Here is an 11,829-nt window from a genome sequence, read left to right as displayed (position 1 = left end):
CTCTGTCTGTCTGGCAAGCGCACGTGCCCTATAGAAAAAAAAAAAAAAAACTCTCTAAAAAAAGATAATGGGAACTCAAGAGGTTTACCAGGAAGAGTAAGATTAACCTAATTAAAAGATGGGAAAATGAGCTGAAAATAAGGAAGACATATGAACAGCCAGAAAGCATATGAAGAAATGCTCAACATCCCTCACCATAAGGGAGATGCAGATCAAAACCACAATGAGATACCACTTGACCCCAGTCAGAATGGCGAAATTAAAAAAAAAAAGGTAAGTGCTGGAGTGGATGTGGTGAAAGGGGAACACTCCTGCACTGTTGGTGGGAATGTAAACTGGTTCAGCCACTGTGGAGAACGATATGGAGGTTCCTCAAATACCTTCAAATAGACCTACCATATGATCCAGAAATTCCACTTCTGGGTATCTACTCAAAGGACAGGAGAACACTCAGTCAGAAAAGCGCTTGCACATCTACATTCACTGCAGCATTATTCATGATTGCTAAGACATGGAATCAATCCAAATGTCCACAAACAGATGAATGGATTGAAAATTTCGGCACATATACTCCATGGAATACTACTCAGCCATAAAAAAAAAGGGTCCTGGAATTTGATAGAAAGTGGACAAATACGGAAGATTTGTTGCTGAGTGAAGCAAGTCAGGCTATGAAAGAGACATTGTATGTCTCCACTTAACATATACTAAATGTCCTCAGTCTGGTAGAAATTGAAAGACTGGAGGACATAAAAGCATTAAAAATTGTTATGAACAGTAGAGACAAAGTGGAAAGGTGTGGGAGGGGAAGAGCATAGGAAAGGAAATTTGGGGAAAAAAATAAAGAGGTAAGATATTTGTGGGACACAGATATGGTTTATTATCTGTTGATGAGGATGTGTATAGTATTCTCAACTGGGCTGGACTGAAGTGTATATTATGCTAGATAAAGTCTCTTTACAATCTAAATGATGTATAGTGATTAAATGTATAATTAATGATAAAAACTTTTTAAAGATAACAATAGTCACAAAAATTATGTGATTCCATAGCAACAAATTTAATAAAAATATATATTTATAATAAAAAATTATAAACATTATGGAAAAGCCATAAATTAGACTTAAGTAAGTGGGTATTTCTATTCTCCCTTTAAAAATCTGATTCCATACAAGTACAATTTCATCAAAATCTCAACATATTTTTTGGTAGAACTTGATAAATTGGCCCAAAATTTAAATGGAAAAGCAAAGGACCAAGAAGAACAAAGACTCTTTTAAAGAAGAAAAATAAGGTGGCTTCTGGAAGGTAACAGTGAGAGGGCTATCCTACTAGATATCAAGATTTATTATTATTTAATATGGTGTAACACTGGCATAGAGAGAGAGTTATAATGACTCATGAAGGTTTAAAAGAGAGCTAGAGGGTTGGCCCCATGGCCTAGTGGTTAGAGGAAGGCAGATCCCACATAGTCAACTATAGCTCAAGTCCCTGCTCTGCAGCGTAGAAAATACCTTAGTGTGTGTACATATGCCAAAAATCCCAAGGGGCATGCTTTCTCCCTCTCCCTGTCTTTCTGTCTCTGACAAGTGCACATACTCTCAGGCAATTAAGGAAAAAAAAGGAGCTAGAAATATAGAAACAAATATAGAAAATAATTCAAAGCTAGGTATGTATGAATTATATAGGTATGTAAAGAATTACTACAAATTCAGAAACACAAACTTAAAGAAAAGTGATCAAGAGACATGAACATTCGTTAACAAAAAATTAAAACTATCTGGCCAAAAGTACACAAAAAGATAACCTCATTACTAACTGAGAAAATGCAAATTCAGGCTAAAGGATGTTCAAACACAAGACATGGATGTGAATGCCAGATGTGGTGTGTGTGGAGGAGTGGGGCCTGGGGAAGAACATTTGGAGGAGGGATATGAAGACAGCATTGTTGAGAGAGGGAGGTAGTGTTGTTATATTTTGATCAACTCGACTGGGGAGAAATGTTCATATATTGAAATGATCACCTTGTAAGCTAAATAATGTGATCGAATGTATTAAAAAATGTAAATGAAAATAAATAATAATAAAAAAAGAAAATGCAAATTCATACTAAAGTTTGATAGTGTTTTACAACTCTTAGGATGGTAAATATTAAGAATCTGACAATACCAAATGTTGAAGAGGACACTCATATATTGTTAGTAAGACTGTACATTAATGAAACTACTTTTAAAAAGTATCATTATATAAATGTATGCAGTTGTACATCCAATAACCAAGAAATTCTGTTGCTATATTGTTAAGAAAATTGTTATACATAAAAACTTATTTCTTCCATAAAATTTCTCTTCTAAAAATCTAGTACATTCACATAAAAGTTAAAATTTAAGTATTTAAAAATACAACAATATGGTACCAGCAGATGGCATAATGGTTATGTTACTGGACTCCCCCATAGTCGACCACAATTCAAGTTCTGGACCCAGCAGTATGAAACTCACACCAGGTGTGTGTACATGCATGCCCAAGATCCTGAGAGGAGAATGAAGAAAGGACTGTGGTGTGGCCATCCCCCCCCCCGGGGGGGGATTTCTTGCTTTCTGTCTCTCCAGCAAGCACACGTTCCCTATAGCAAAAATCTCTCTCTTAAAAAAACCAACAGCATTATCAAAATCAAGTTTTAGATTTAAATGATCATCATATATAAAAGGTGCAGCTTTCTAGTCCTTGTGCTTTTTTTTTGTAAGAAGGTTAATAAAAACCTGCATTTATTAACAAATAACATCAGAAACTATGTAGCCTGGGCCAGCAGGTGGCGTGGTGGTTAAGATGCTGGACTCCCACATGGCCAACTGTGATCTGAGTGCTGGACCAGGTAGTTTGCTCCCTCGCTCCCTCTCTCTCTCTCTCTCTCACTCATGTGCCCTATAGCATATTTGAAAAATAATGATAGTAATAATAAGTAAAATTAAATACAAATAATACTCAAAAAAGGAAGAAAAAAAGAAACTATGTAGCCTTACCAGCCAATTTTCAAATTCTGAATATGGGTAAACTAATGTATTTATCTTTCAATCATACATATCAATTATAGATAACTTCAAATAAACGCAACCACTCTAATACATAAAAGACAAATCTTTAAAAGTTTCAAAAGATCACCTACTTTAATCTACTACATTTTACCTGAATATCCCATTTGCGGTGTCCAATTTTTATAACCTGATCTCTGGGGATTTCCAGTGGACAGTGGAGTTTTAAGTATCTGAGGATAATAAGTATCTCGTGCAGAAGATGAGCTTGTACCAAAAGTAAAATTTGATGTAACTGTATTTCCTGCATATGATCTTTTGTTTCCAAAGTAGGAACCTAAATTTCAAAAAGTATCACTCCTTAATGATTAGAATTACACAATGATCCATTAATTCTTACAATTTATACCATGTTCACTTTCTACAACAGTTCATCTGTCAATTGTTTTTAAAATATAACTTTGTGACAAATTTAATGACATTGTTAATAATCAAACTTTCACTAAAATATGCTAATATGGATATTTTTAGATATTCATTGAGACCACTCTTGCTAAAATCATAAATCACTTTCTGATCTTCAAATACCTCAGATATGTTTTATTCATATAGTAATTATTAAATCAGTTTTCATATGATACCGTCTTCATATGAAACTCTCCCCTCCTACGTAAACGGTATCATAAAGAAGGTTTTAGATCTACTTGTTTCAATTCCCTGTTTAGGTATTTATCTACTGATACACCTATTTTACAAGGTTATTATAAAATTTGGAAGAATGTACATAAACAGCCTAGCATTGGCACATAAAAGTTCTAAAAACAATGACTGTGCTTGTTTACCCTACTCTCTCTGATTTCCATGGGAATTCTCTACCAGGATCCTTGAATGACTTTTAGCTTCTTTAGTCCGATGGCTTCTCTTTCCTCTCTGTCTCTTTTTTATTTTTTGGAGAACTTTTTGTTATAGGGCGTATGCGCTCGCCAGAAAGAGAGACAGAGAAACAAAAAGTGAGAAATCACCCCCCCAGAGGGAACGGCCACACCACAATCCCTTCTCCTCTATTCTCCTCTCAGGATCTTGAGCACGCATGCACACGTGGCCGGCGTGAGTTTAAGCCACCAGCCCTGGGACTCGAACCATGATTGACTACATGGGAGTCCAGCGATATAGCCATTACGCCAATTGCTGATGCCTCCTCTCTGCCTCTTAAATGTTAGTTTAGGATTCCATAAGTTAAACCTTCTCTCACAAATCAGTATTATACACTTTCTCTAGGTATCTCATCTGTTCTCTTCATTTCTATTTATTAACAACTATTTACTGACAATTCTCAAGCCTTCGTTTACAACCTTGACTCCTCCTTTAACACTGTAAACTGGGAGTTGATAAACTATTTAATAAAGGTCCAGATAGCAAATATTTTAGGCTTTGTGGGCCACATGGTCACTGTCAAAATTATTCAATTCTGACACTACAGCAAGAAAACAGTCATAAACTATACATAAATGAACACACATTGATGTTTCAATAAAATCTTATTTGTAGATACTAAAATCTGCATTTTATATAATATTCATGTCATGAAATATTATTCTTATATCTCAACCTTATAAAAATCCAAAAAAAAAAATCTATTCTTAGCTCTTTACCAGCACTGTTCAATACAGTAGCCACTAGCCACATGCAACCATTTAATTAAATCAAAATCAAATTAAAAATTCAGGGGCCAGCCAGGTAGTTTTCTGATTAAGGCAGTTGGATCCCACATGGCTGTGCAGTTTTGAGTTCCAGACCCAGTGGTTTGAAAAACACACCAGGCTAGTGTGCATGCATACCCAGAATCCCAAGAGAATGGAGACGGGATTGCAGTGTGGTTATCCTCCTAGAGAATGATTTCTCACTTTCTCTTTTTCTCTGTTCTGCTCAGTTGAACACATGTACCATCTAGAAAACTAAAAACAAAGTAAAATAAAAATTCAAGCCAGCTGGTGGTTGAGGAGGCTAGATCCCACATGGTTGACTGTGCAGTTCAAGTCCCAGACCTGGTCCCTTGAGGAACCTGGTGGGTACATGTATGTATGTGCCCAAAATCTCAAAAAAGGAGAAAGAAATGGAGAAAGGATTGTGTGTGACCATGCCCTATTCTCTCTTTCTGGAGAGTGTATGTGTCGTCTGACCAAAAAAAATTAATTCATTTCTAATGAATTAACTAACTATATTCTTAATACACAACAGATCCGTCCAGCTACTGAGAAACATACTGGAGAGCATAGAAATAGAACAGTTCTATCATCACAAAAGGTTCTATCAATGTGTCACTATATATATATATAACTAGGTCTTAGATATAAACCTTTAGATATCTTCCCAGAATTTTTAAGTATCCATAAGTTATCTCTCCCAGTCAAGTTCAATTGTATCATCTTGTATGCTATCACTCAAGTCATAAACTTAGGGGTCATTTTTAATTCCTTTTTCATCAAACATAATTCCCAATCAGTGACCAAGACCTGTAATTTTTTCCTTAATATCATTAAATTTCAATCCATCTCCACTTTCACCAGCCCATTTTAAGCCCATACTTTCTTCTTTGTTTTTATTTGGTCGTCAGGAAAGTTATGGTGTTCTTTTTCTATGCAAAACTGCATCATGACTTTCCCAACTACCCAATAGTATTACAATACCATTCTAATCCCCTCTTCATATCATTGCCAGTGATCTATCTGAAAAAAAAAAAATTTCATCACATATCTCCCTTTCTTACAATTTCTAAGTGTCTCCTCATAATAACCACTATAGGATAAAATGTAACCTCTTTTCATGGGTTCCAGCAAGAATCAGTGACATACTCAAACTAGGATAATTTGAAGAGACTTTGATAAAGGAACTATTTAGAAAGATGTGAACAGAATGTAGGGGTTACATCATAAAAAAGTGTGTAAAAATAAGACAAAATGTGGTTCGTTAGCATTGCTATTCTTTTTTATAATTATTTTTGTTATTATTATTTTTTAATTTGACCAGACAGAGACAGAGAGAAAGTGAAAAAGCAAGCCATTAGGTCCAGGACTCAAACTGTGGCCCATGTGGTAGTCCAGGACCTTAACCACTACACTGTCTGTTGGGTCCAGTATTCCTATTCTTTAATGAGACAAAGAAGAGAACAAGTTACCAGAAAGAAAAGGCCAAGAGCACTGTTTCTTGTTGTTGGGCTACTTTAGACTCTTGGCACTTTGTTGCAACTTACCTTGTTTTAGTTTACTCACTTTTGTTCTCCCACTTTAGTAAATAACTCAAAAATTGTAAAAGCCTCAAATTTAGTTACTATTATCATTATTATTAACTGGAGGGCATGTGCAGACAGAGACAATGGAAAGAGAGATTGGGGCATAGTCATACCACAATCCCTTCTCCATTTCTTCATCCTGGTGGGATTTGGGGCATGTACAGGCACCCACCATGTTTTTCAGCCACCAGACCTGGGACTCAAGCCACACAGTTGGTCATGTGGGATTCAGCCACCTTAACCACCAGGCCATGGGCTGGCCTAAATACAGTATCTTTTAACAGTGTATTTGATTTTTTAACTTTGTCTTAGTGAGCCATAAATTCTTTGTGAGCATAAATTATCTCTAGCTCCTAATCTGGGCCTTGGTTTCTTCTGTAAAACAGGTACAAAAAAATTCTTACTTTGCATTAAAATTGTGAGAATCAGAAATATCATACCCTGGGACCAGCAATTAGTGTAATGGCTATGTCGCTGGACTCCCACGTAGTTGACCGCAGTTCAAGTCCCGGACCCGGTGGCTTAAACTCACGCCGGGCACGTGTGTGTGTGCCCAAGATCCCAAGAGGAGGATGGAGGAGAAGGGACTGCGACATGGCCATCCCCCTGGGGGGTGATTTCTCGCTTTCTGCCTCTCTGTCTCTCTCTGATTTCTCACTTTCTGTCTCTCTGTCTCTCTCTCTGTCTTTCTGGTGCGCACACACGCCCTACAGCAAAAACCTCTCAAAAAAAAAAAAAAAAAAGAAATATCATATCCCTAATAAGAAGCTAGAATAAAGTAGATATACATTAACTAGTGGATATGATCATTACTGATAAAAAATAGTGTGTTGCAAAGCAAAGGTAAATAAGAAGCTATGATCAATAGGCTGTTAAGATTGGAAACAGACCTCAAATAGCCTTGGATACCTTTCTAAAGAATCTGATTTTTTTTTTTTTAAAGAAAGAAATATCTGCTACAGTGCACGTGAATAGGGCATGTATGCTCACCAGAGAGACAGAGAGGAATGAAAAGAGAGGAAGTGAGAAATCACCTCTCAGAGGATGGCTGCCCCACAATTCCTTCTCCTCTATTCTCCTCTTGGGATTTTGGGCACATACACACACGTGCCCAGCATGACTTTTCAAGCCACCAGGTCCAGGACTCAAAACACATTTGACCACATGAGAGTTCAATAACGTAACCATCATGCCATTACAAGAATTTCATCTTTTACCTGCCCATGGAGCAACTGATTTAAGTGGACAGGAAGGGATATAATAGTTTCATTTTCCATATAACTCTGGTGATTTTTTATTTGTTTTGGTTTTCTTTGTTAGTTTTTTTTGCCATAGAGTATGTACACTTGCCAAAGAAAGGGGAAGTGAGAAATCACCCCCCAAAGAGGACAGTCATGCCTTCTCCCTTCTCCTTCATTCTCCTTTTGGGATTTTGGACACATGCACACACAAGCCAGCCATTCCAAGACTCAAATTGCGTAGTCAACCATGTGATACCCAGCCACCTTAAACACTATACTTGCTGGCCCCAACTTTGGTGTATTTTAAGCTTGGAAGAAGGGAAAATACCTATGAGTTTTTAAAATAATTATTTATTTAACTCCATTTATTATTACTATTTTTTTAGTTTGACCAGAGAGAGACAGAGAGAATGGGAAAGTGAGAAAGCAAACTGCCAGGCCCAGGACTGGAACCAGTCAGCCATGTGGGACTCCAGTGCCTTTAACCACCACGCCACCTGCCAACCCCATGGAGTTTGATGTGTCAATGTAGAAAAAAAATTATGAGGACCTGCCATAGCACAGAGATTGAAAGGGACAAAATTATTTAAAAGATATAGATAGGACTTATAACTGTATTTTTTTACAGAATTATTCAATTTTATTTACTTTTAAAAAAACTGTGTTGGGAACCAGCAGTTAGCGTAATGGCTATGTCGCTGGACTCCCACGTAGTCGACCGCGGTTCGTGTCCCGGACCCGGTAGCTTAAAACTCACGCCGGGCGCGTGTGCGTGCGTGCCCAAGATCCCGAGAGGAGAATGGAGGAGAAGGGATTGCGGCGTGACCATCCCCCCTGGGGGGTGATTTCTCGCTTTCTGTCTCTATGTCTCTGTCTGTCTGGCGAGCGCACGCGCCCTACAGTGAAAATCTCTCAAAAAAAAAAAAGTTGTGTTACAGGGCCCATATGCTCACCAGACAAAGAGACAGAAATGCAGAGGGAAAGTGAGAAAGCAAGCTGCCAGGTCCAGGACTCAAACTGCAAACTCAATCTGTGGTTGACCCTGTGGAAGTCTAAGCACCTTCACCACCACAACAGCTACTGGCCCCAATAACTGAATGTTCTGAAAGAAAGTAATCCTTTTCTTTTCCCCTAAGGTTTTTGCAGTAGGGTGTGTGTGCAAGCATGAGAGAGAGAGAGAGAAATATCATTCCCCATGCAGCAATTCCTTCTCCATCCTTCCTCCTCTCGGGATCTTGGGTATGCACACGCATATGCACCTGGCGTGATTTTTCAAGCCACCAGGTCCAGGACTTGAACCATGCTCAACCATGTGGGAATCCAGTGCCTTAGCCAGCACATCACTTCTGGACCAGAGATCTTCTATTGTTAATATTAAGCAACCAAAGTGGCTGGATCCCACATAGCCAACAGCACAATTTGAGTCCTGGACTTGGCAGCTTGAGAGACAGGCAGAGACTTGTGCACGTGTGCCAAAACACTGAGAAGAGAATGGATGAGAAGGGATTGCCATGAGGTCACCGCCCCAGGGGAGGTACTTTCTTACTATCCCCTCACCCCAAGTATATGCATCCTACAGCAAGTTAAAAAAAAAAAAAATTAGGCAACCAAGTGATTGAGAGATTGAGATAAGTAGAAGTAGGTTAAAGAGCTGTTGAGTCATTAATTTTATTAACTATAATAAGTATGAAAGATCCATCAGTTGTTAATAGAAACTTAAGAGTCTGAAATGGGAATCTGTAACATAAGATATCTGCTATGGTGATCTTCACACACAGGTAGAAGTGGCCTAGGAGGGGAAAAAAAAGCCTCTTAAGACAAATTTAGGAGCTAACAAAGGTGAATACAGTGGTTCTCTGAGAGGGGCAAGGGGAATCAAGGAAATCATAGTAAGAGAGTTAAAGAGATGGAGGCCAGCAGATAGTGTGGTAGTAAGGCACTGGACTCCCATGTGGCTGACCACAATGAGTCCTGGGCCAGGTGGCTTGTTTTTCATTTTTCATCTTTATCTATCTCTGGTGATTCCTTGTGCCCTATAGAAAATTTTAAAATAGTAGTAACTTGGGACCAGCAGATGGCATAATAGTTACGTTGCTGGACTCCCCATGTAGTTGACCACAGTATAAGTCCCAGACCCAGCAGCTTGAAACACATAGGGGACATGTGTGCACATATCCCATGAGGAGAATGGAGAATGGATTGAAGTGTGGTCATCCCCACTGAGGGGTGATTTCCCACTTTCTGTCTCTGTCTCTCTAGCAAGTGCACACGCCCTATAGCAAAAATCTCTCAAAGAAAAAACTATAAATAAAATTAATAAGATGAGCTGAAAAGTGATGGTGTGTACAAAAACGGTGATGCTTTTGCCAGGAATGAAGTGAAAAAATCTGAACCCACCTAGAAGGACATATACTTTTTAATACTGATTATTCAACCAAATTAGATGAAATGTTCAATTTAACCTATTTCCACTCCTCCATAGGAAGACTTTTAAGAGACTAAAATAAAGCAGGTGAAGTTCAGCATACCATCCGATAAGCAAACTTTTGCACAAACTGTCATATACTTTTTTTTTGGGGGGGAGGGGGGCTTATGTGATATTTCCACCGGTTCAGAACTGAGCCATCTGCCATAATGGTCTTGTAATAAAACCAATTGGGAGAGTCAAGCCTTTTAACCACCCAGACCCACCAGATTCCCAGAGCACTATGTCCTCATCCTCCATCCAAACCACTGCTGAGTGGCTTTTGTGGTAACCTCCACCCGCGCTCCCCAAGCCTCGAGTTGACAGAGACCCTCCCACCCAACCACGCCTTTCCTGGAGCTGGCTGGAAGCTTGGCGGTTGGCGAGAGACACTGCTGCTGCTGCTCCGGTCACCCGCGGCTCCGGATGTGCGCAGGAGAGTCGACTCCGAGAAGGCCTGGACTGAAGGGCGGCTCTGAGGGGTCTCCTGGGGGCCAAAACCGTGGCGGGGACCATGTAAGTGAACATCTACAGATGAGGAGGAAGCTGCTGGGACCGAAGGCGAAGTTGACATGACCTCGTTCCTCAGCATCCTCAGTCCTTCCGGAGAATAGACGTCTTGGCCCTCTGCGTAGCCTAGGCACAAGTGGCACCACTAAAAGGGCGGGAAGCAACGCGCAGGCGCAAATTGATACGGCTCAGCTGGAGGAACTGCGCAGGCGCGCGCATGCCCAGTTTACCACACGTGGCCATCTTTGCTCACATGGCATCTAGGGCTAAGTTGCATCCAGGCAGTGCTCTCAGCTGTCCCGTCCTTTCATCTCGCACAGGAACCTTAACATGGGGTAAAGCATTCCTCAACCTTCAGGAATCCTTGAGTGTAATTCTTCGGGGCTCATCAATGAACCCTGGGTTTGGTGTTCTTACAGTGCCCTATTTCCCATACAGGAAAATGTCACAAACTTTTATTTCGTATAGTCCAAGTATAGTAAATATAGAAAACTGCACCCAGTGCCTCTGATAAGTGAGTACACTTAATGCTGCTCAGTATCTCAGTACAACCATCTAATATAGGCCTTGTGAATGAAGTCCACAAGGAAGTGATGATCTCTGGAGAAATTACTCAGATTTGGTGGTAGTACCACCAGCTTCCTAGGGATGCTAGGAATAAGAAAACAGCTACAGATACTAATGGAAGTCACTCACTTATACCACTATGCAATTACTCAATTAAGTGCTTCAAAAAAATCATGCATGCACAGCATGGTTCAGCTACATTCCAACAACTATAGCCTATCCTGTTATTGATTGGATTGTAAACATGCTTGAGAAAATTTGAACTAAAACATTATTATTATCCCCCTAAAATTTGTAAATGCCTTAGATAATACTTACATCTATTTTTAAACAACAGGCTCAAAAAACATTGTAGCTAGTAAGAATTTACTGATTAAAGTGTTTCCTCATTGGAAAAAGAAAAAAGGTCCAACAGTCCTTTGGGCATTTTTTTTTTTTTGGGGGGGGGGTGGTGGAGATTTTTGCTATAGGGTGCATGGGCTCTCCAGAAAGCAACTGGGTCCAGGACAGCGGTCGATTACATGGGAATCCAGTGACACAGCCATTACGCCAACTGCTAATCCCCTTTAGATAGTTCTGACCTATAAAATGAAAATTAAGCCCACCCCAAACTTTAATCCCATTGTAAGATAGTAAGTTGACCCCAAACTTTAATCCCATTGTAAGATAGTATGGCAACTTCCATTTAGGTAAACATGAGGCTAACTCAAGATTAATACTATTAAA

The 11,829-nt window shown here is 39.3% G+C and overlaps 1 protein-coding gene across 1 annotated transcript in view; it reads right to left on the bottom strand.

The window, feature by feature from the left end:
* Nucleotides 1-10,832, bottom strand: part of MSH4 (mutS homolog 4) — a 130,528-nt gene extending 119,696 nt beyond the window's left edge. Inside the window, exons 1-2 of the mRNA XM_027770883.1 lie at nt 10,279-10,832; nt 3,187-3,369 (exon numbers count right to left, since the gene is read on the bottom strand). Of these exons, the coding sequence (XP_027626684.1) occupies nt 3,187-3,369; nt 10,279-10,618 (523 nt within the window). The 5' untranslated portion in view covers nt 10,619-10,832. The remainder of the gene's footprint in view (nt 1-3,186; nt 3,370-10,278) is intronic.
* Between the last annotated feature and the right edge of the window lie 997 nt (nt 10,833-11,829).

This window comes from Tupaia chinensis, unplaced genomic scaffold (genome assembly GCF_000334495.1).
Source record: "Tupaia chinensis unplaced genomic scaffold, TupChi_1.0 Scaffold000164_1, whole genome shotgun sequence".
NCBI classification, from domain to species: domain Eukaryota; kingdom Metazoa; phylum Chordata; class Mammalia; order Scandentia; family Tupaiidae; genus Tupaia; species Tupaia belangeri.
Note: the sequence above shows the minus strand (reverse complement) of the source record. Positions and strands in the feature narration are given on the sequence as shown.